The sequence below is a fragment of the Mobula hypostoma genome, chromosome 30 (assembly GCF_963921235.1).
Source record: "Mobula hypostoma chromosome 30, sMobHyp1.1, whole genome shotgun sequence".
Lineage (NCBI taxonomy): Eukaryota > Metazoa > Chordata > Chondrichthyes > Myliobatiformes > Myliobatidae > Mobula > Mobula hypostoma.
In genome coordinates this window covers 21,044,078-21,069,327 of record NC_086126.1, presented here as the reverse complement: position 1 = coordinate 21,069,327, position 25,250 = coordinate 21,044,078, and the positions used below count along the sequence as shown (strand labels likewise).

At 47.9% G+C, this 25,250-nt stretch overlaps 1 protein-coding gene across 2 annotated transcripts in view; it reads left to right on the top strand.

Annotated features, from left to right (window-relative positions):
* The first annotated feature begins 213 nt into the window (after positions 1-213).
* LOC134339789 (transmembrane protein 151B-like) overlaps positions 214-25,250 on the top strand; it is a 34,839-nt gene continuing 9,802 nt past the window's right edge. For both annotated transcript variants that reach the window (XM_063036563.1, XM_063036562.1), the window contains exon 1: positions 214-551. In XM_063036563.1, the coding sequence (XP_062892633.1) occupies positions 495-551 (57 nt within the window). In that variant the 5' untranslated portion in view covers positions 214-494. The remainder of the gene's footprint in view (positions 552-25,250) is intronic.

The following is a 25,250-nucleotide window of genomic DNA, read 5'->3' as shown; positions in this document are numbered from 1 at the left end:
AAGCTAGTTCACCCATTTGTCACACATCTCAACCTTTCCGGTCCACGCCTTTCAAGAACGATGGTCGTGCGCGCCTCTGTCCCCTCCCTCCCTCAGACGCTGTGAACAGGACAGCCCCCCTCATGAACCGATACCCAGTCACTGTCACTTTAAATCTCGCAGGCGGCGCTTGCCAGAGCCAAGGTGGGTGACGTCAGCTCGGGTGTTGGACAGGCTGCCAGGGCGCACGGACAATGCCCACAAATAGGTGATGGCAAACTTTGCCCGCCCTTTGTAAAATCTGGAAGGGCGCACCGTGTATTCCTATATTTTTGGCCGGTGTTTGGTGAATGTCGCCGGCTCCTGGCAGCATGCGTGAGCGCCGTGTTTGCCCGAGCAAGAGGAGCCGGGTGCGCGGGTGACAGCGGACAGCCGGGCGGAGGGCGGATCATTCGGCTCGTCCCACATGGCGATTCCGAGCTGCTCCGGTCCTACCTCGCGGGCTGAGAGCGAGGATGCAAAGCCTGTCGGCGGCAGAGGACGACAGCCCCACCCGTGAGAGCAGAGAAGAGGTGAGCCGTGAGACCAGGGCAACGCGCCCTCCCGCTCCCCACCTCGCTGGGCTCGAACGATTAAAATCAGGGAGGGGTTTTTTTTTGCGGTGAATTGGACGGCTCTCACCTTTCCCAGTGCATCCGAGAGCCGCCCTGTCAGCGACACGCCTATCGAATTCATTGCTCGCGTCCAGAGGGGCGCGGAGCCTTTCTCACGCTAAATCTCGCTAAATCATCACCCTCTCTTTAAATTGCCCCTACTCCCGGCAGAAACCCAGTCTTCATCTGTTTTAAGGGTGGCGAGAGCTGGTTGGGTGGACATGGGATTAGATGGCTGCACTGCAGTAACGCTAGCCTTCCCTGGCCTCACCCCTCCCTGTCCCTGCCCTCACCCCGTTCCTCCCTGTCTCCCCTTCCCTCGCCTTGCACCCCTGCCCCCGCTCCTCCCTGGCCTCGCCCCTCCACTGCCTTCCCACCCCTCCCTGTCTCCCCGTCCCTCGCCCTGGCCCTCCCTGACCCCCCCCGCCCCTATCCCCCTAAGCTCTCTGCCCCCCCCGCCCCTATCCCCCTAAGCCCTCTGCACCCCCCCGCCCCTGTCCCCCTAAGCTCCCTGTTCCCCTAAGCCCCCTGTCTCCCGGCCCTCCCTGTCCCTGTCTCCCGGCTGCGCCTGCCCACTCCCCGTCCCTCACCCCTCCCTGCTCCCCTGTCCCTCACCCCTACCTGTCCCTGTCTCCCTAAGCCCCCTGTCCCCTGGCTGTCCCTGCCCCTCGCCCCTCCCTGCCCCACCCCACTGTCCTGGCTCCCTCTGCCCCCCAGCTCCCGCCCCTCCCTGTTCCCCTGTCCCTGGCCCACCCACCCCTTCCCCTGCCTCCTGCACACAGCCCATTGCTCTCACTACCCCTACCCCCCCCCCACTGTCCATCTGTCTGTCTGTCTCTCTCACGCACACTGTCTCCTTCAAGCTCCAGAAAGAACCTCTGGGAGGGGAGGGGAGGGGCGGAGGGCATCCTGTTATCTGCTGGAGGAATGTAGTGTTTATTTTCTTGGTGGGGGGTGTGTTTAAAGCCAGTAAACTGGGAAGCGACACTCCTCATGAAGGGTTTCGGCCCAAAACGTCAACTGTTTATTCCCCTCCATAGATGCTGCCTGACCTGCCGAGTTCCCCCAGCACTCTGTGTGTGTCGCTCTGTGGGTGACCTGCAGTGTTTGTCATTCGGGGCTTTGGAAGCGAAGGGTCAATTCTGCCCGTCTCTCAGAACAGTAGAGGGCCTTCAGCCCATCACATTGTGCTGACTTTAAAACCTACTCCAAGACCAATCTAACCCCTCCCTTCAACATAGCCATCCGTTCTCCTTTCATGGTGTGCCTGTCCAGGAGTCTGAGGTTTAAGATGTGAGGGGAAGATTTCAAATTTTCAGAAAAACGTTTGATATCACCGGCATATGTTGTGAAATTTGTTATTCTGTGGCAGCAGTACATTGCAATACAGAATCATAAAAATATATAAATTATGGTAAAATGTATAAAACATAAATTAGTGCAAAAAGAGAGGAAAAATTAGTGAGGTAGTGTTCATGGGTTCAATGTCCATTCAGAAATCTGATGGCAGAGGGGAAGGAGCTGTTCCTGAATCGTTGAGTGTGTGTCTTCAGGCTCCTGTACCTCCTCCCTGATGGTAGCAATGAGAAGAGGGCCTGTCCTGGGTGGTGGGGGTCCTTAATGACGGATGCTGCCTTTTTGAGGCATCGCTCCTTGAAGACGTCCTGGATGTTGGGGAGGCCGGTGCCCATGATGGAGCTGACTGAGTTTACAACTCTCTGCAGCTTATTTCGGTCCTGTGCAGTGTCCGCCCCTCCATACCAGACGGTGACGCAGCCAGTCAGAATGCTCCCCACGGTACGTCTGTAGAAACTTGCGCGTGTCAAACCAAATCTCTTCGAACCCCCAATGAAAGATGGCCGCTGTCTTGCCGCCTTTACAGCTGCATCGGTATGTTGGGCCCAGGATAGATTCTCAGTGACGTGAAATTGCTCACTCTCCCCACTTCTGATTCCCTCAGTGAGGACTGGTGTGTGTTCCCTCGACTTCCCCTTCCTGAGGCCCAGAATCTAAAATCCCTCGTGTATCTGCCTTTACCACCACCCCTGGCAGTGTGATCTGTACCCCCACCATTCCGTGTGTGTGTGTGTGTGTATTTTTTTAAAAAACCCTACCTCTGACAACCCCCCATACTTTCCTCCAATCACCTCAAAATTATACTCTCTCATATTAGCCATTTCCACCTGGGGGGAAAAATCTCTGACTGTCCACATGATTTATCTCTCTTATCATCTTGTACGCCTCTATCAAGACACCTCTCATCCTCCTTCACTCCAAAGAGAAAAGCCCAAGCTTAAATCTCCTCTGCACCCTCTCTAATCCAGACACCATCCCGGTGAATCTCCTCTGCACCCTCTCTAATCCAGACAGCATCCCGGTGAATCTCCTCTGCACCCTCTCTAATCCAGACACCATCCTGGTGAATCTCCTTTGCACCCTCTCTAATCCAGGCAGCATCCTGGTGAATCTCCTCTGCACCCTCTCTAATCCAGACACCATCCTGGTGAATCTCCTTTGCACCCTCTCTAATCCAGGCAGCATCCTGGTGAATCTCCTCTGCACCCTCTCTAATCCAGGCAGCATCCTGGTGAATTTCCTCTGCACCCTCTCTAATCCAGACACCATCCTGGTAAATCTCCTCTGCACCCTCTCTAACCCAGGCAGCATCCTGGTGAATCTCCTCTGCACCCTCTCCAAAGCTTCCACACCCTTCCTATAATGAGGCAACCAGAACTGAACACAATACTCCAAGTGTGATCTAACCAGAATTTTATAGAGCTGCAACATTACCTCATGGTTCTTAAACTCAACCCACTGACTATTGAAGGCCATCACACTGGAGGGGTTGTTTACGAAGTCTCTGTGGGTGGAAGTTAGGAATAGGAAGGGGTCAATATCTGTACTGGGTGTTTTTTATAGACTACCCAATAGTAACAGGGACATGGAGGGGCAGATAGGGAGACAGATTCTGGCAAGGTGTAATAACAGGGTTGTTGTGGTGGAAGATTTTAATTTCCTAAATACTGATTGGCATCTCCCTAGAGTGAAGGGTTTAGATGGGGTGGAGTTTGTTAGGTGTGTTCAGGAAGGTTTCTTGACACCAGATGTAGATAAACCTACAAGAGGAGAGGCTGTACTTGATCTGGTATTGGGAAATGAACCTAGTCAGGTATCGGATCTGTCAGTGGGAGAGCATTTTGGAAATAGTGATCACAATTCTATCTCCTTTACCATAGCATTGGAGAGGGATAGGAACAGACAAGTCAGGGAAACGTTTAATTGGAGTAAGGGGAAATATGAGGCTATCAGGCAGGAACTTGGAAGCATAAATTGGGAATAGATGTTCACAGGGAAACATACGGAGGAAAGGTAGCAAATATTCAGGAGATATTTGTGTGGAGTTCTGCATAGGTATGTTCCAATGAGACAGGGAAAGGATGGTAGGGTACAGGAACCATGGTGTACAAAGGCTGTTGTAAATCTAGTCAAGAAGAAGAGCTTACAAAAGATTCAAAAAACTAGGTAATGATAGGAATCTAGAAGATTATAAGGCTAGCAGGAAGGAGCTTAAGAATGAAATTAGGAGAGCCAGAAGGGGCCATGAGAAGGCCTTGGCGTACAGGATTAAGGAAAACCCCAAGGCATTCTACAAGTATGTGAAGAACAAGAGGATAAGACATGAGAGAATAGGACCAATCAAGTGTGACAGTGTAAAAGTGTGTATGGAACCAGAGGAAATAGCAGAGGTACTTAATGAATACTTCAGTATTCACTATGGAAAAGGATCTTGGCGATTGTAGGGATGACTTGCAGTGGACTGAAAAGCTTGAGCATGTAGATATTAAGGAAGAGGATGTACTGGAGCTTTTGGAAAGCATCAAGTTGGATAAGTCACCGGACTGGATGGGATGTACCCCAGGCTACTGTGGGGAGGCAAGGGAGGAGATTGCTGAGCCTCTGGCGATGATCTTTGCATCATCAATGAGGACGGGAGAAGTTCCGTGAGATTGGAGTGTTGCTGATGTTGTTCCCTTATTCAAGAAAGGGTGTAGGGATAGCCCAGGAAATTATAGACCAGTGAGTCTTACTTCAGTGGTTCGTAAGTTGATGGAGAAGATCCTGAGAGGCAGGATTTATGAACATTTGGAGAGGTATAATATGATTAGGAATAGTCAGCATGGCTTTGTCAAGGGCAGGTCATGCCTTATGAGCCTGATTGAATTTTTTGAAGATGTGACTAAACACATTGATGAAGGAAGAGCATAGATGTAGTGTATATGGATTTCTGCAAGGCATTTGATAAGGTACCTCATGCAAGGCTTATTGAGAAAGTAAGGAAGCATGGGGTCCAAGGGGACATTGCTTTGTGGATCCAGGACTGGCTTGCCCACAGAAGGCAAAGAGTGGTTGTAGACGGATCATATTCTGCATGGAGGTCAGTGACCAGTGGTGTGCCTCAGGGATCTGTTCTGGGACCCTTACTCTTTGTGATTTTTATAAATGACCTGGATGAGGAAGTGGAGGGATGGGTTAGTAAATTTTCTGATGACACAAAGGTTGGGGGTGTTGTGGATAGTGTGGAGGGCTGTCAGAGGTTACAGCAGGACATCGATAGGATGCAAAACTGGGCTGAGAAATGGCAGATGGAGTTCAACCCAGATAAATGTGAGGTGGTTCATTTTGGTAGGTCAAATATGATGGCAGAATATAGTATTAATGGTAAGACCCTTGGCAGTGTGGAGGATCAGAGGAATCTTGGGGTCTGAGTCCATAGGACACTTAAAGCTGCTATGCAGGTTGACTCTGTGGTTAAGAAGGCATACGGTGCATCGGTCTTCATCAGTCGTGGAATTGCATTTAGGAGCCGAGAGGTAAAGTTACAGCTATATAGGACCCTGGTCAGACCCCACTTGGAGTACTGTACTCAGTTCTGGTCACCTCACTACAGGAAGGACGTGGAAACCATAAAAAGGGTGCAGAGGAGATTTACAAGGATGCTGCCTGGATTGGGGAGCATGCCTTATGAGAATAGGTTGAGTGAACTCGGGCTTTTCTCCTTGGAGCAACAGAGGATGAGAGGTGACCTGATAGAGGTGTACAAGATAATGAGAGGCATCGATCATGTGGGTAGTCAGAGGCTTTTTCCCAGGGTTGAAATGGCTGGCAGGAGAGAACATAGTTTTAAGGTGCTTGGAAGCAGGCCCAGAAGTAAGTTTTTTATGCAGAGAGTGGTGAGTGCATGGAATGGGCTGCTGGCAACGGTGGTGGAGGCGGAAACAGTAGGGTCTTTTAAGAGATTCCTGGATAGGTACATGGAGCTTAGAAAAATAGAGGGCTATGGGTAAAGCCTAGGTAGTTCTAAGGTAGGGACGTGTTCGGCACAGGTTTGTGGGCCGAAGGGCCTGTATTGTGCTGTAGGTTTTCTGTGTTTCTACACCAAACACTTCCTAACCAGCCTATCACCGTGTGCGGCAACTTTGAGGGGTCTGCGGGCATGTCAGCAGAGCAGTTAGCGCAGAGTTCAGTGTTCAATTCCGGCATCATCTCTAAGGAGTCTGTATGTCCTCCCCATGGAATTTGTGGAATTCCTGTGGGGTTTGCAGTTTCCTCCCACAGTAAAATACTGTACATGCTGGGTAGGTTAACTGGGCGTTTGTAAATCCCTCCGTTCCTCCACGCTGGTAAAAATCCTGCCACAGTGTCATCTCCTAGCCCTTTTCCATTCCTCATGAAGCCCTTGCTTTCACAACTTATCCCAGGTTAAATTTCCCTTGCACCGCCTTCATCATCCTGTGCCGTGTCGTTAGGACATGGGCGATGGTGGGCTTTCCATGACTGCATGGCTTCCTCCCGCAGTGTACACTCCCACAGTGGTAAAATTGGTCTTTGTAAATTGTCCAGTGATTAGGTTAGAGTTAAGAACATGAGAAATAGGAGCAGGAGTCGGCCATCTGCCCTGTCGAGCCTGCTCCGCCATTCAATAAGATCATGGCTGATCTGACCATGGACTCATCTCCACCTGCCTGCCTTTTTCCCATAACCCGTAATTCCTCTACAATGCAAAAATCTATCCAGCCTTGTCTTAAATATATTTACTGAGGTAGCTTCCACTGCTTCATTGAGCAGAGATTTCCACAGGTTCACCACCCTCTGGGAAAAGCAGTTCCTCCTCATCTCCATCCTGAATCTTGAGTCTACGTCCCCTTGTTCTAGTCTCATCTGCAACTTTCCTGCCTGTATCTTATCCCTTTCATAATTCTATATGCTTCTTTAAGACCTCCTCTCATTCTTCTGAATTCCAGTGAGTACAGTCCCAGGCGACTCAATCTCTCCCCAAAGTCTAACCCCTCATCTCTGGAATCAACCTGATGAACTTCCTCTGCACTGCTTCCGAAGCCAGTATATCCCTTCTCAAGTCAGGAGACCAGAACTGCACGCAGTACTCCAGGTGTGGTCTCACCAGTGCCCTGTACAGTTGCAGCACAACCTCCCTGTTCTTAAGTTCAATCCCTCTAGCAATGAAGGCCAACGTTCCATTTACCTTCTTGATAGCCTGCTGCACCTGCAAACCAACCTTTCGCGATTCATGCACAAACACTCCCAAGTCCCTCTGCATGCTGCAATCTTTTACCACTTAACTAATATTCTGTTCTTCCATTTTTCCTTCCAAAGTGGGTGACCTCACATTTACCAACATTGTACTCCATCTGCCAGACCCTTGCCCACTCACTTAGTCTATCTATATCTCTCTGCAGACTCTCCGTATCTTCTGCACAATTTGCTTTTCCACTCAATATAATGTCATCAGTAAACTTGGATGGACTACGCTCAGGCCCCGTTAAATTAGGGGTTGTCCAGTGGTGCCGCTCGAAGGGCGGGCAGACCTATTCTGTTCTGTATCTCAATAAATAGGTTAAAAACTCAGGCAAGTTGGACAGGCTTGGACCAGAATCTCGATCAGCATGGATCAGTTGGGCTGAATGGCATATTTCCGTGCTTGATGAATGGTAAAGCAGTGTTGAGTTCACACTATCAGTGGCAGCCTAATGTATCCGTCTCTACACCACCCCTGGCAGGACGTTCCACACACCCACCACTTACCTCCCATCACCTTAAATATCCCTAATGTATCCGTCTCTACCACCACCCCTGGCAGGACGTTCCACACACCCACCACTTACCTCCCATCACCTTAAATGTCCCTAATGTATCTGTCTCTACACCATCCCTGGCAGGACGTTCCACACACCCACCACTTACCTCCCATCACCTTAAATGTCCCTAATGTATCTGTCTCTACACCACCCCTGGCAGGACATTCCACACACCCACCACTCTCTGTGTATTTTTTTAAAAAGAACTTATTTTTGACATCCCTTGCCTAATCGTTCCTCCAATCACCTTCAGATTACGAATTCCAAGTAGAGTTACTATTGAAGTATGCATTCGGAATACAACCTGGAGATCTATCCTCCCACAGGGAGCCACGAAATAAAGAAATGCCCTGGAACCCGTTCAAGAAAACTTCAAACTCCCAACGCACGAGAAAAAGAAGAGCTTGCGCACACGGTAAACACTGAGCAGACTGCACATCGAATATTGAGCATCAAACAGGGAGTACAGTTCAGCACTGCGCCACTAGCTCACAACAGGCCATAGACTCCTCTCTTCACTGAAACACCCTAGACTGTATCGATCGCCCCAAGCAATCCGCCCAAAAGCAGCACGAAAGCGCGAGTAACCAGTATCCAGAAATGCATGCACCGTGAACCTCGACGTCCTCCGCAGCCTTGATGCTCCCTTGTATTAGCCGTTTCCACCCTGGGGAAGAGTCTCTGGCTGTTCTGTGTCCCTCAGCACCTTGTGCACCTCTGTCAAGTCACCTCTCACCCCTTTGCTGAGCTGTATGAGTGGTTTTGCTTGACCACATATCGATTGTTTAATTGCACCAGTGAATGGAGGTGTTACAGAGGGAAGATCGAAAATGGAGCAGAATTGAGTGTCACAGTTGCAGAGAAAGTGCAGGGCAGACACACAATAAGGAACGAGGCAGTAATGAGGTAGATTGGGAGGCCAAGAGCCTACTGATTGTACCAGAGAGTCATGCAATAACACCAGGGTGGAAGCAATTGTTAACCCCAGTTCTATATTTTTTAAAATTCTGCTGCCCAATAGGAGGCACCTTTTAAATATACTTAATATACCTGCCCCAACCACTTCCTCTGGCAGCTCGTTTCACACAGCAGCATAGCGGAAAGCGCGTTGCTATTACAGCTCGGGAAATCTGGAGTTCAGAGTTCAATTCCAGCATCCTCTGTCAGGAGACCCTGTACGGTCTCCCCGTAGAATGTGTGGGATTTCTCTGGGTGCTCCGGTTTCATAGAAACATAGAAAATAGGTGCAGGAGTAGGCCATTCGGCCCTTCGAGCCTGCACCGCCATTTATTATGATCATGGCTGATCATCCAACTCAGAACCCAGCCTTCCCTCCATACCCCCTGACCCCTGAAGCCACAAGGGCCATATCTAACTTCCTTTTAAACATAGCTAATGAACTGGCCTCAACAGTTTGCTGTGGCAGAGAATTCCACAGATTCACCACTCTCTGTGTGAAGAAGTTTTTCCTAACCTCGGTCCTAAAAGGCTTCCCCTCTATCCTCAAACTGTGACCCCTCGTTCTAGACCTCCCCAACATCGGGAACAATCTTCCTGCATCTAGCCTGTCCAATCCCTTTAGGATCTTATACGTTTCAATCAGATCCCCCCTCAATCTTCTAAATTCCAACGAGTACAAGCCCAGTTCATCCAGTCTTTCTTCATATGAAAGACCTGCCATCCCAGGAATCAATCTGGTGAACCTTCTTTGTACTCCCTCTATGGCAAAGATGTCTTTCCTCAGATTAGGGGACCAAAACTGCACACAATACTCCAGGTGTGGTCTCACCAAGGCCTTGTACAACTGCAGTAGTACCTCCCTGCTCCTGTACTCGAATCCTCTCGCTATAAATGCCAGCATACCGTTCGCCTTTTTCACCGCCTGCTGTACCTGCATGCCCACTTTCAATGACTGGTGTATAATGACACCCAGGTCTCGTTGCACCTCCCCTTTTCCTAATCGGCCACCATTCAGATAATAATCTGTTTTCCTATTTTTGCCACCAAAGTGGATAACTTCACATTTATCCACATTAAATTGCATCTGCCATGAGTTTGCCCACTCACCCAACCTATCCAAGTCACCCTGCATCCTCTTAGCATCCTCCTCACTGCTAACACTGCCACCCAGCTTCGTGTCATCCGCAAACTTGGAGATGCTGCATTTAATTCCCTCATCCAAGTCATTAATATATATTGTAAACAACTGGGGTCCCAGCACTGAGCCTTGCGGTACCCCACTAGTCACCGCCTGCCATTCTGAAAAGGTCCCGTTTATTCCCACTCTTTGCTTCCTGTCTGCTAACCAATTCTCCACCCACACCAATACCTTACCCCCAATACCGTGTGCTTTAAGTTTGCACACTAATCTCCTATGTGGGACCTTGTCAAAAGCCTTTTGAAAATCCAAATATACCACATCCACTGGTTCTCCCCTATCCACTCTACTAGTTACATCCTCAAAAAATTCTATGAGATTCGTCAGACATGATTTTCCTTTCACAAATCCATGCTGACTTTGTCCGATCATTTCACCGCTTTCCAAATGTGCTGTTATCACATCCTTGATAACTGACTCCAGCAGTTTCCCCACCACCGACGTTAGGCTAACCGGCCTATAATTCCCCGGTTTCTCTCTCCCTCCTTTTTTAAAAAGTGGGGTTACATTAGCCACCCTCCAATCCTCAGGAACTAGTCCAGAATCTAACGAGTTTTGAAAAATTATCACTAATGCATCCACTATTTCTTGGGCCACTTCCTTAAGCACTCTGGGATGCAGACCATCTGGCCCTGGGGATTTATCTGCCTTCAATCCCTTCAATTTACCTAACACCACTTCCCTACTAACATGTATTTCGCTCAGTTCCTCCATCTCACTGGACCCTCTGTCCCTTACTATTTCTGGAAGATTATTTATGTCCTCCTTAGTGAAGACAGAACCAAAGTAATTATTCAATTGGTCTGCCATGTCCTTGCTCCCCATAATCAATTCACCTGTTTCTGTTTGCAGGGGACCTACATTTGTCTTTATCAGTCTTTTCCTTTTTACATATCTATAAAAGCTTTTACAGTCCGTTTTTATGTTCTCTGCCAGTTTTCTCTCATAATCTTTTTTCCCCTTCCTAATTAAGCCCTTTGTCCTCCTCTGCTGAACTCTGAATTTCTCCCAGTCCTCAGGTGAGCCACTTTCTCTGGCTAATTTGTATGCTACTTCTTTGGAATTGATACTATCCCTAATTTCTCTTGTCAGCCACGGGTGCACTACCTTCCTTGATTTATTCTTTTGCCAAACTGGGATGAACAATTGTTGTAGTTCATCCATGCAACCTTTAAATGCCTGCCATTGCATATCCACCGTCAATCCTTGAAGTGTCATTTGCCAGTCTATCTCCCTCCCGCAGTCCAGAGACGGATCGAGTAGATTAATCGGCCATTGCAGTTTGTCCCGTGATTAGGTCAGGCTTAACCGTGGGTTGTCGGGGGTGCAGCTCAAAGGGGCAGAAGAGCCTGTGTAGCTCTGTATCTTTAAATAAATGAAATAGGTAGGCCACCCACTGGGTGACAGAGTTACCCCTCAGTTTCCTGTTAAATCTCTCCCCTCTCACCTTGAAATGATGCCTGCTAGATCTTCATTCCCTAACCCAGGGGGAAGACTGTAGTCACCTCACCTCTGTCCCTCGCGCCTCAAATGGGCTTTCTGCTGGACTGTGGATATGGAGGTAACATCGGGGCTGTTGGGAATTTACTGCACATTTAGCAGTCCGAGGGGCCGAAATGGTCTCACTGAAGGATTTTTGATTTTGATCTTGAGCTTTTTATTGAAATTGCTCGCTTTGCCTGGCGCTAGACGAACAGTGGGTCAGATTTATTTAAAGAAACTCCACAGAACAGGCCCTTCCTGCCCTGCGCCACCCAGTAACCTGCCTATTTAACTCTAACCTGATCAGAGGACCAGAATTGAACTCAGATCTCTGGAAGGGCCCGAGCTGTAATAACAGCACACTAACCGCTGTGCCACGCCCAGCACGGCGCTCTTACACGACTTTCCTGTTGGGACAATGAGTTGGGGGAACTTCACTCCAGAAAACTCTTGGGAGAGAAGGTCTATGCGACAGAGACGTGCTCCGCCAGATGCTCGCGTGGTGTGAGGACAGTTGGCCTGGGCTGAGTCAATTGTCACATACTCAAGTACAAAACGTGCCACCTGAGGACCCCACAGACAGCCCCCTCAGAGAGCGTGGTACTCGACTCGAGGGATTGCACTGCGACTAAGATGGAGTCTTTGAGAAGTACAGGACAGACACCATGCTGAACCATTTAAAATGCCTACTCCCATTGACCTGCACCGGAACCACAGAACTGATATCCCTACTACCCTTGCACTTGTCCAAACTTCTCTTAAACACTGAAATCGAGTTCGCATGCACCACTTGTGCTGGCAGCTTGTTCCACACTCACACGACCCTCTGAGTGAAGAAGTTTCCCCTCATGTTCCCTTTAAACCTCTCACCTTTCACCCTTAACCCATGACCTTTGATCGTAGTCTCACCCAACCTCAGTGGAAAAAGCCTGCTTGCATTTACTCTATCCATATCCCTCAGAATTTTGTATGCCTCTATCAAACCTCTTCTCAATCTTCTGCATTCTGAAGAATACAGACCTAACCTATTCAATCTATCCTTATAATTCAGGTCCTCCAGACCTGACAACACCCTTGTAAATTTTCTGTACACTTTTTCCTTATTTACACCTTTCCTGTAGGTAGGCGACCGAAACTGCACACAATACTCAAAATTAGGCCTCACCAACGTCTTATACAATTTCAACATAGGATCCCATCTCCTGTACTCAATACTTTGGCCTTCATAAATCAATGTGCCGAAAGCTTTCTTTACGACCTAATCTACCTGTGATGCCACTTTCAATGAATTATGGACCTGTATTCCCAGACCCCTTTGTTCTACCACACTCCTCAGTGCCCGACTGTTCACTGTGTAAGACCGACCCTGGTTGGTCCTACTGAAGTGCAACACCTCGCACTTGTCTGCATTAAATTCCATCGGCCAATTTCCAGCCCATTTTTCCAGCTGGATCAGATCCCTCTGCAAGCCATGATAGCCTTCCTCTCTGTCCACTACACCCCCAGTCTTAGGTGTCATCTGCAAATTTGCTGATCCAGTTAACCACATTTTCATCCAGATCATTGATATAGATGACAAACAACAATGGACCCAGCACTGATCCCTGTGGCACACCACTAGTCACCATCCACCACCACTCTCTGCCTTCTCCCACAAAGCCAATATCTAGTCCACTTTACTACCTCATCCTGAATGCTGAACGATTGAACCTTCCTGACCAGCCTCCCATACAGGAACTTGTCAAATGACTTGCTAAAGTCCATGTTGACAACATCACTTTCCTGGTAACTAACTCTATAAGATTGGTTAGACGTGATTACCACACACTAAGCCATGCCATATCCTTAATCAGTCTATCTACATACTTGTATATCTGGTCCCAGAGAATACCCTCCTACAACTGATGTCAGGCTCACCAGCCTATCATTTCCTGGTTTATATTTGGAGCCTTTTTTATGTATGCACAGATGGATTGTGAATCTTGGTACTTGGCACAGGTGAGCAGAATTCACCAACAAAAGCATAAATTATATACAATTCTTAGCGAAAGAATACAAGTGCAACAAAATTAAAACAAGTCGGACGTTTCTCTTGAGTGACCTCAGTTGTATCAAGGATTAGGCCTCAAGCTGCGGGCTTCCCTGCTGCTGCAGTCCAGGTGGGTAGATGCCAGAGGCAGTGTGGCGTGGTGTCCATGCTGGATTGGGTACCGGCCCCTCACCAGCGTTTGAATGGTGGAATGACAGGCTGGATTGCACACATTTGTCTGAAGACTTCTGATATCCACTTGTTCTTGCCAATAATGCCCATGCACCATTTACAGGATGTGACCCTCAATGATTTGGACTATATTATATTTTTTTGTCTGATTGTATGTTTGCTGCTACCATATGTGTGCTTTGTGCTGTGTGTGATTGTTGGTGCTCTGTTTTGTACCTTGACCGTGGAGGAACACTGTTTCATTTGTATTCATAGGTGGTTAAACGAAAATTGAACTGTCTTTCCATTGTGGTCAAAAGTGATCGTACTGTTGCAAAACTGCAGTGAAGAGAGCAAGGGCTAAAGATTGGCTTTCTTTGTCGCACGTACATCAAAGCAGACTGTGAAATGCATTGTTTGCGTCAAATGAGTGGGAATTGTGCTGGGCTGGTATTGCCATCTGACCGGCACCAACATAGAATGCCCACAACTCGCTAACCATAACCAGTAGAGAACTGTGCAGAAGTCTGAGATACATGTATGTATCTCAGACTTTTGTTCTCCACTCCACATTGATAAATACAGTACTGTGCGAGTTTGTAAATCTGATGGGAGCAAAGGATGTTGGGAATGGTGAGGGTGGAGCGCCGTGGGAGGGGTGTGGGACAGGTGGCAGAGAAGGAGTGTCAGGGGTGGGTACAGACACACCCAGCCCCGAGACATCAGACAAGGTCATTTGATTCCAAACAATTGGTTTATTGATCATTACAGAATGTCTCTCTGGTGCTTCCCGCTCCCTCCCCTCTCCCTTCCCCTTTTCCATGATTCCCCTCTCCCTGCCCCCTTCCCATTCTCAGTCCACGATAGAGACCCAGATCAGAATCAGGTTTATCATCACTCACATATGTCATGACATCTGTTTTTTTTGTGACAGCAGTACAGTGCAATACATAAAATTACTACAGTACTGTTAAAAAGTCTTGGGCACCATGCACGCGTACACACACACGTACGTTTGGGCACCCTGGTCAAAATTTCTGTTACTGTGAATAGCTAAGTAAAAGATGAACTGATTTCCAAAAAGCATAAAGTTAAAGATAACACATTTCTTTAATATCTTAAGCAAGAAAACTTTTTTATTTCCATCTTTTACAGTTTCAAAATAACAAAAACGGAAAAGGGTCTGAAGCAAATTTTGGGCACCCTGCATGGCAATACTTAGTAACACCCCCTTTGGCAAGTATCACGGCTTGTAAATGCTTTCTGTGGCCAGCTAAGGGTCTTTCAATTCTTGTTTGGGGGATTTTTACCCATTCTTCCTTGCATAAGGCTTCTAGTTCTGTGAGATTCTTGGGCCGTCTTGCATGCACTGCTCTTTTCAGGTCTATCCACAGATTCTCAATTATGTTGAAGTCGGGGGACTGTGAGAACCATGGCAAATCCTTCAGCTTGCACCTCTTGAGATAGTCTATTGTGGATTTTGAGGTGTGTTTAGGATCATTATCCTGTTGTAGAAGCCATCCTCTTTTCATCTTTGGCTTTTTTACAGACGGTGTGATGTTTGCTTCCAGAATTTGCTGGTATTTAATTGAATTCATTCTTCCCTCTACCAGTGAAATGTTCCCCGTGCCACTGGCTGCAACACAAGCCCAAAGCATGATTGATCCACCCCCTGTGCTTAACAGTTGGAGAGGTGATCTTTTCATGAAATTCTGCACCCTTTTTTCTCCAAACATACCTTTGCTCATTGTGGCCAAAAATTTCTATTCAAAAGGTTCAAAGGAATATCTAAACAAGCCTGATGCATTTTGGAAACAAGTCCTGTGGACTGATGAAGTTAAAATAGATTCTGGGATGGCTCCAGAGGACTCAAAATTGCAAATTTCCTTCCACTGTTTAAGAAGGAAGGGAGGTAGAAGAACAGAAATTATAGAGACATAGAAACATAGAAAATGTACAGCACAATTCAGGCCCTTCAGCCAACAAAGCTGTGCAGAACATGTCCTTACCTTAGAAATTACTTAGGGTTACCCATAGCCCTCTATTTTTCCAATCTCCATGTAACCATATAACCATATAACAATTACAGCACGGAAACAGGCCATCTCGGCCCTTCTAGTCCATGCTGAAAGCTTACACTCACCTAGTCGCACCGACCTGCACTCAGCCCATAACCCTCCATTCCTTTCCTGTCCATATATCTGTCCAATTTAACTTTAAATGACAACATCGAACCTGCCTCAACCACTTCTGCTGGAAGCTCGTTCCACACAGCTACCACTCTCTGAGTAAAGAAGTTTCCCCTCATGTTACCCCTAAACTTTTGCCCTTTAACTCTCAACTCATGTCCTCCTGTTTGAATCTCCACTACCTTCAATGGAAAAAGCCTATCCATGTCAACTCTATCTATCCCCCTCATAATTTTAAACACCTCTATCAAGTCCCCTCCCCCCTCAACATTCTACGCTCCAAAGAATAAAGACCCAACTTGTTCAACCTTTCTCTGTAACTTAGGTGATGAAACGCAGGTAACATTCTAGTAAATCTTCTCTGTACCCTCTCTATTTTGTTGACATCTTTCCTATAATTCGGTGACCAGAACTGTACACAATATTCCAAATATGGCCTCACCAATGCCTTGTAGAATTCCAACATTACATCCCAACTCCTATACTCAATGCTCTGATTAATAAAGGCCAGCATACCAAAAGCTTTCTTCACCACCCTATCCACATGAGATTCCACCTTCAGAGAACTATGCACCATTATTCCTAGATCCCTCTGTTCTACTGCATTCTTCAATGCCCTACCATTTACCATGTATGTCCTATTTTGATTAGTCCTACCAAAATGCAGCACCTCACATTTATCAGCATTAAACTCCATCTGCCATCTTTCAGCCCACTCCTCTAACTGGCCAAAATCTCTCTGCAAGCTTTGAAAACCTACTTCATTATCCACAACTCCACCTGTCTTAGTATCATCTGCATACTTACTCATCCAATTTACAACCCCATCATCCAGATCATTAATGTATATGACAAACAACATTGGACCCAGTACAGATCCCTGAGGCACACCACTACACACCGTCCTCCAATCTGACACACAGTTATCCACCACTACTCTCTGGTGTCTCCCATCCAGCCACTGCTGAATCCATTTAAACTACTTCAATATTAATACCTAACGATTGAACCTTCCTAACTAACGTTCCGTGTGGAACCTTGTCAAAGGACTTACTGAAATCCATATAGACAACCATCGCTCTACCCTTGTCAACTTTTCTAGTAACCTCTTCAAAAAATTCAATAAGTCTTGTCAAACATGACCTTCCACGCACAAATCCATATTGACTGTTCCTAATCAGACCCTGTCTATCCAGATAATTATATATACCATCCTAAGAATACTTTCCATCAATTTACTACCACTGACGTCAAACTCACAGGCTGATAATTGCGAGGTTTACTCTTAGAACCCTTTTTAAGCAATGGAACAACATGAGCAATACGCCAATCCTCCGGTACCATCTCCGTTTCTAATGACATTTGAAATATTTCTGTCAGAGCCCCTGCTATTCCCACATTAACTTCCCTCAAGATCCGAGGGAATATCCTGTCAGGACCGGAGACTTATCCATTTTTATATTCCTTAAAAGCGCCAGTACTTCCTCCTCTTTAATCATAATGGTTTCCATAACTTCCCAGTTTCCTTTACCTTACACAATTCAATATCCTTCTCCTTAGTGAATACCGAAGAAAAGAAATTGTTCAAAATCTCCCCCATCTCTTTTAGCTCCACACATAGCTGTCCACTCTGATTCTCTAAGGGACCAATTTTATCCCTCACTATCCTTTTGCTATTAATATATCTGTAGAAACTCTTTGGATTTATTTTCACCTTACTTGCCAAAGCAACCTCGTATCTTCTTTTAGCTTTTCTAATTTCTTTCTTAAGATGCTTTTTACATTCTTTATATTCCTCGAGCACCTCATTTACTCCATGCTGCCTATATTTATTGTAGATATCTCTCTTTTTCCGAACCAAGTTTCCTATATCCCTTGAAAACCATGGCTTTCTCAAACTTTTAACCTTTCCTTTCAACCTAACAGGAACATAAAGATTCTGTACCCTCAAAATTTCAGCTTTAAATGACCTCCATTTCTCTATTATATCCTTCCCATAAAACAAATTGCCCCAATCCACTCCTCCTAAATCCTTTCACATTTCCTCAAAGTTAGCCTTTCTCCAATCAAAAATCTCAACCCTGTGTCCAGTCCTATCCTTCTCCATAATTATATTGAAACTAATAGTATTGTGATCACTGGACCCGAAGTGCTCCCCAACACATACCTCCGTCACTTGCCCTATCTCATTCCCTAACTGGAGATCCAACACTGTCCCTTCTCTAGTTGGTACCTCTATGTATTGCTGCAAAAAACCATCCTGCACACATTTTACAAACTCCAAACCATCCAGCCCTTTTACAGTACGGGCTTCCCAGTCTATGTGTGGAAAATTAAAATCTCCCACAATCACAGCCTTGTGCTTACTACAAATATCTGCTATCTCCTTACAAATTTGCTCCTCCAATTTTCGCTCCCCATTTGGTGGTCTATAATACACCCCTATAAGTGTTACTACATCTTTCCCATTCCTCAACTCCACCCAAATAGCCTCCCTAGACAAGCCCTCTAATCTATCCTGCCAAAGCACTGCTGTAATATTTTCTCTGACAAGCAATGCAATACCTCCACCTCATGTCCCTCCAATTTTATCACAACTGAAGCAGTGAAATCCAGGAATATTTAGTTGCCAATCACACCCCTTCTGTAACCATGTTTCACTAATAGCTACCACATCGTACTTCCAGGTATCAATCCATGATTTAAGCTCATTCACCTTTCTTACAATGCTCCTAGCATTAAAATAAATGCATTTAAGAAATTTTCCACCTCTTTCTCTCTGTTTATCACTAATGGTGCAAACAACTTTACTATTTTCTTTTTCTTCCTTCTCCCCTACATCTGTTCCTACACTCTGGTTCCCCTCCCCACTTGTATCTAGTTTAAATCTACTGGAGCCTCTCTAGCAAACCTACCTGCAAGAATATTTGTCCCCCTCCAGTTCAGATGTAAACCGTCCCGCAGGAACAGGTCCCACCTTCCCTGGAAAACTGCCCAATTATCTATAAATCTGAAGCTTTCCTTCCTGCACCATGCCTTCAGCCACGTGTTGATCTGTGCTATCTTTCTAAACCTGCCTACACGTGGCACTGGTAGCAATCCTGAGATTGCTATCCTGGATGTCCTGTCCTTTAACTTGGCACCTAACTCCCTAAACTTGCCTTTCAGGACCTCCTCACTCTTCCTACCTACGTCATTGGTCCCTACATGAACCACGACATCTGGCTGCTCACTATCCCTCTTGAGAACTCAAACTGAGATTAGATTAGATTATGAGGACACGCAGTCCTCTTTTATTGTCATTTAGTAATGCATGCAGTAAGAAATGATACAATATTCCTCCAGCATGATATCACAGAAACACAGGACAGACCAAGACTGAAAAACTGACAAAAACCACATAATTATAACATATAGTTACAACAGTGCAAGCAATACCATAACTTGATGAAGAACAGGCCATGAGCGTGGTTAAAAAAAAAAGTTCAAATTATCTCGGAAGTCCCACATCTCACGCAGACGGGAGAAGGAAGAAAACTCTCCCTGCCATGCCCGATCACAGTCTGACTCTGAGTCATCTGAAAACTTCGAGCTCCGACCAGCCCTCCGACACCGAGCACCATCTCTGCCAAGCCCTTTGACCCCAGCCCCGGCCACCAGCAGCAGGCAAAGCCGAGGATTTTGGGGCCTTCCCTCTGGAGATTCTTGATCGTACAGTAGCAGTGGCAGCGAACCGGGCATTTCAGAAGTTTCTCCAGATGTTCCTCCGTGCTTCTCACGGCTGTCTCCATCAAATCAGAATTGTGCATGGTACCCATTTAACAGATACGATATCATTTCACTGGAGAGGCTGCGCGCGCTGCGTTGCGCCGCCATCTTCTCCTCCCACTCCTTGGACCTTGGCACCAGGGAGGCAACAGACCATCCGGGATTCTCAGTCTCTTCCACAGAACCTCTTATCTGTCCCCCTAACTATCAAATCCCCTATCACTACTGCTCTCCTCTTTTCCCTCCTTCCTTTCTGAGCTGAGGGTCCAGTCTTGGTGCCAGAGACGCAACCACTACAACTTGTCCCTGGTAGGTCGTCCTGATCAACAGTATCCAAAACAATGTACTTGTTATTGGTGGGAACGGCCACAGGGGTGTTCTGCTCATTCTGTCTATTCCCCTTCCCTCTCCTGACAGTCACCCAGCTACCTGTCTCCTGACTCTAGGGGTGACTATCTCCCTGTAACTCCTGTCTATTTCTGCCTCTGCCTCACAAATGATCCGAAGTTCATCCAGCTCCAGCTGCAGTTTCTAACTCGGTTAGTCAGGAGCTGCAAACAACAGGAATTCTGCAGATGCTGGAAATTCAAGCAACACACATCAAAGTTGCTGGTGAACGCAGCAGGCCAGGCAGCATCTCTAGGAAGAGGTACAGTCAACGTTTCAGGCCAAGACTTGAAACGTCTCGGCCTGAAACGTCGACTGCACCTCTTCCTAGAGATGCTGCCTGGCCTGCTGCGTTCACCAGCAACTTTGATGTGTGTTGTCAGGAGCTGCAGCTGGATGCACCTTTTACAGGTGTAGTCATCAGGGACGATTGTGCTCGCCCTGACTTCCCACGTACTGCAAATGGAGCACTCGACTGCCCTAACTGCTGCCTCCATTACCTACTCCTAAGGTACCTACCAGGAGTTCCTTAGAAGGCCCTATCATAGCCGCCTCCACTGCAGTCACCAGCAGCCCATTCCACGAACTCACCACTCTCTGGGTAAAAAAACTTGCCCCTGACATCTCTTCTGTACCTGCTTTCAAGCACCTTAACACTGTGCCCTCTCGTGCTAGCCATTTCAGCCCTGGGGAAAAGCCTCTGACTATCCACAGGATCAATGCCTCTCATCATCTTATACACCTCTATCAGGTCACCTGTCATCCTCCGTCGTTCCAAGGAGAAAAGGCCAAGTTCACTCAACCTATTCCTATAAGGCATCCTCCCCAATCCAGGCAACATCCTTGTAAATCTCCTCTGCACTCTCTCTATAGTATCCACATCCTTCCTGTAGTGAGGTGACCAGAACTGAACACAGTAGTGGGGTCTGACCAAGATCTTATATAGCTGTAACATTACCTCACGGCTCTTGAACTCAATCCCATGGTTGATGAATGCCGACACACCAGACACCTTAACAACACTGTCAGCCTGTGTAGCAGCTCTGAGTGTCCGATCACCACAGACCCCAATATCTCACTGATCCTCCACACTGCCTTCTGCTCCTGTAGCCCACCCACTTCTGTTGTACGTTCAGAGACGTTCATCTGCACACCACTGTTGTAACGTGTGGTTATTTGAGGTACTGTCACCTTCCTGTCAGCTTGAACCAGTCTGGCCATTCTCTCTCATTGACACAGCATTTTCACCCACAGAACTGCCGCCCACTGGATGTGTTTTTGTCTATTTTTCGCAGCGTTCTCTGTCAACTCTTGTACGTGAAAATCACAGGAGATCAGCAGTCTCTGAAATACTCAGACCACCCTGTCTGGCACCAACAACGATTCCACCATCAAAGTCACTTAGATCACGTTGCATCCAAGCCATCTACGTGACACACGAACCAGGACAGTACAATATGGAGAACAGGCTGTGTAACAGGCTCCTTCCCCCGCCCCCCCCCACCCTCCCACAGCTGGTGAACCAAAGGAACGGCAGAAACCGATGCAGTTTGGCACCAGCAGCGTTGCAGGAGTTGCCAGTCAGTGTTGAACTCAACACAGGACTGCCTTAGGGACTCCAGCTTGGGATTTCCCCCCCCCCCGGGGTTTACTCCCAAATCCTTCCCCATGAGCAAGTATGGCTGCAAAGCAGCGGGGGTTTGAGATCAGAGTTTTCCTTCCCCAAGATGAGCTGCCAACCACGGCTGACGAGTCCTGTGTGCCCGAAGCGACGGGTTTTAAGGCACCAGTACCCTGCCTTTGCCCCTCCCCTGTCAGTGGAAATGGTTCCGCTGGGCTTCGTAGCTAAGCCACATGTGAAGGCCAGGAGTTAGTTGTCAGAGGCTATCTGAGACGCACGCCATTTAATAGGTAGTGGGAGCTTGTCCCCAACCTTGAGGATGTATTTTGGAATTGGTTTATTATTGTCAGATGTACGGAGATACAGTGAGAAGCCGGTCTTGCACACTGATCAGATCATTACACAGTGTGTTGATGTAGAACCAGGGAAAACAGCAGCAGAATGCAGACTAAAGTGCTACAGTCACAGAGAGAGTGCAGTGCGGGCAGACAAGAAGGTGCAAGATCATAACGAGGTAGATTGTGAGGTCAGGAGTCCATCTTATCGTACAGGAGTCTGAGAACGCTGGGGTAGAAGCTGCCCTTGAGCCCGGTGAGATGTGCTTTCAGGCTTTGGTATCTTCTGCCTATGGGAGGGGGGAATAGAGAGCGTCTGGGGTGGGGGAGTCTTTGATTATGCCGGCTGTTGACCGAGGCAGTGAGAAGTGTGGACAGAGCCCGTGGAAGGGAGGCTGGTTTCTGCGATATCCTGAGCTGTGCCCACAACCCTCTGAGGTTTCTGGTGGTCACGCGTGGAGCAGTTTCCCTATCGAGCTGAACAGTGTGCGTCAAGTACAAGATGGCGTAGCTTTAAATTGAGGATAGGGACTTGGGTGGGCACGGCTCCATTATAGAAACATAGAAAATAGGTGCAGGAGTAGGCCATTCGGCCCTTCGAGCCTGCACCGCCATTCAGTATGATCATGGCTGATCATCCAACTCAGAACCCCGCCCCAGCCTTCCCTCCATACCCCCTGATCCCTTTAGCCACAAGGGCCATATCTAACTCCCTCTTAAATATAGCCAATGAACTGGCCTCAACTGTTTCCTGTGGCAGAGAATTCCACAGATTCACCACTCTCTGTGTGAAGAAGTTTTTCCTAATCTCGGTCCTAAAAGGCTTCCCCTTTATCCTCAAACTGTGACCCCTCGTTCTGGACTTCCCCAACATCGGGAACAATCTTCCTGCATCTAGCCTGTCCAATCCCTTTAGGATTTTATACGTTTCAATCAGATCCCCCCTCAATCTTCTAAATTCCAACGAGTACAAGCCCAGTTCATCCAGTCTTTCTTCATATGAAAATCCTGCCATCCCAGGAATCAATCTGGTGAACCTTCTTTGTACTCCCTCTATGGCAAGGATGTCTTTCCTCAGATTAGGGGACCAAAACTGCACACAATACTCCAGATGTGGTCTCACCAAGGCCTTGTACAACTGCAGTAGTACCTCCCTGCTCCTGTACTCGAATCCTCTCGCTATAAATGCCAGCATACCATTCGCCTTTTTCACCGCCTGCTGTACCTGCATGCCCACTTTCAATGACTGGTGTATAATGACACCCAGGTCTCGTTGCACCTCCCCTTTTCCAATTCGGCAATGATTCCTGTCTGCCTGATAACACGGCTGCCTCGAGCGGTTGGCAGACCCCCTCCTACCCCTACTTCCTCACCTGCAGAAACTCAGCCTTCTGGGTTCACGTCCTTTCTCCCAACAGTGCTGATTTCTCCTCTCAGTGTCACACCTCCCACACTCTGCCTCTCTGAAATGTCCAGAGCTGCAGAATATTGGGTCACCTTGAGCTGCATCCCTGTGCTGACTGCCGGATCACGCTTGATAATTTTGGGAATCCTGATTCCTCCTTCATGGCGACGACTGTATCTGCTTCAACAGAGAGCCTGGTAGCACAGGAGATTCTGCCGATGTGGGAAATCCAGAGCACACCACACACACACACTACTGGGGGAGCTCAGCAGGTCAGGCAGCATTTGTGGAGATGAACGAACAGTCGACGTTTCAGGCTGAAACCCCTCATCAGGACTGGAGAGCCAGAATAACGTGGTGAGGGGAGGGTGACCTGGTAGGTGAAGGGTGAGACATCCTCCCTTTACTACTTGGTCCACTCTCCTCTCCTGTTGGATTCCTTCTCCAGCTCTTTACCTCTTCCACCTATCAACACCATTTCATCCCCTCTCCCCCACCCAACCACCTGGACTCTCCTGTCAGCTACTCCGCCCCCCCCCCCCCCGGGTCTCTGTGAGGCCTACGTCAGTCAGGGCCAACCATGGCTGTGCCTCCTACCTCTCTCAATATGCAAGCCTGGGTAGTGGAATATGGAGAGCAAGCCGTTGGCCGTGCAGCAAGCTCCCCCTCTCCACGCAGCTGATGAACCAAAGGAAGGGCAGAGACCGATACAGTTTGGCACCAGCGGCATCACAGGGGTTGCCAGTCAGTGTTTGGACTCAACACAGGACTGCCTTAGGGACTCCAGTTCCGGATTTTCCCTGAGTTTACTCCCGAAGCCTTCCTCATGAGTGGGTATGGCCACAAGGCAGCGGAGGTTTGAGATCAGAGTTTTCCTTCTTTTAGAGGAGCTGCCAACCACGGCTGACAAGCCCCAGCTGCCTGAAGCAACTGGTTTTAAGGTGCCAGTAACCCGGGTCCTGACAAAGGGTTCCCAGCCCAAAATGTCCACGGATGCTGCCCGACCTGCTGAGTTCTTCCAGCGTGTTGTGGGTGTCACCTGGCATTGCCCCTTCTCCTGCCAGTAGAAACGGTTCCACCAAGCTCAGAAGCTAAGACACACGTGAAAGCGAGGAGCTGGACTGGGTTGTCAGAGGCTATTTGAGATGCACGTCATTGGGAGCATTTAATAGGTAGTGGGAGCTTGTCCCCATTACCACCCCACCAGCAAAAACAACCTTAAGGAACCTTCCCTCACCCCCATTAACCTGCTTCTTCCCCCTCCCTTTCCAGTCCTGAGGAAGGGTCTTGGCTCAAAAGGTCCCCTGTTTATTCCTCTGCGCAGATGCTGCCCGACCTGCTGAGCGCCCCCCCCCCCCCAGTGTTCTCTCTGTGTGTGTTTGCTCTTGGTTTCAATAACCTGGTCTAATCTGGATTCTGCAGGCCTTTCACCCAAATATGCTCTCACAATCTGGTTAGCACCCTTTAAATTGCCTTGAAGGCAGATCTCTCGCCCAAAGCCTCGATGCTCAGCATTACTGCCCTAAAGCGAGGCAAATTCCTGCTTTCCCCAGGGATCGGATCTCCACCAAATCCCTATCAGAGACACCTCAACAAACAGGGTGCTGGAGGAACAGTGACAGACTGGGAGGTGACGGGTGGATCCAGGTGAGAGAGAGTGATGGATGGACGGAGGTGGGAAGAGTGGGAATAGTGACAGAGACTGGGAGGTGATGGGTGGATCCAAGTGAGGGGGAGTGGGAATAGTGACAGACTGGGAGGTGATGGGTGGATCAGGTGAGGGGAAGTGAAGGACAGATGGAGGAGGGGAGAGTGGGAATAGTGACAGAGACTGGGGGGTGACGGGTGGATCCAGGTTTGTTACCCCTCCACTTGTCCAGTCTAACACAGTCCTGATCTCGTCCCCTTCCAACCTTCTC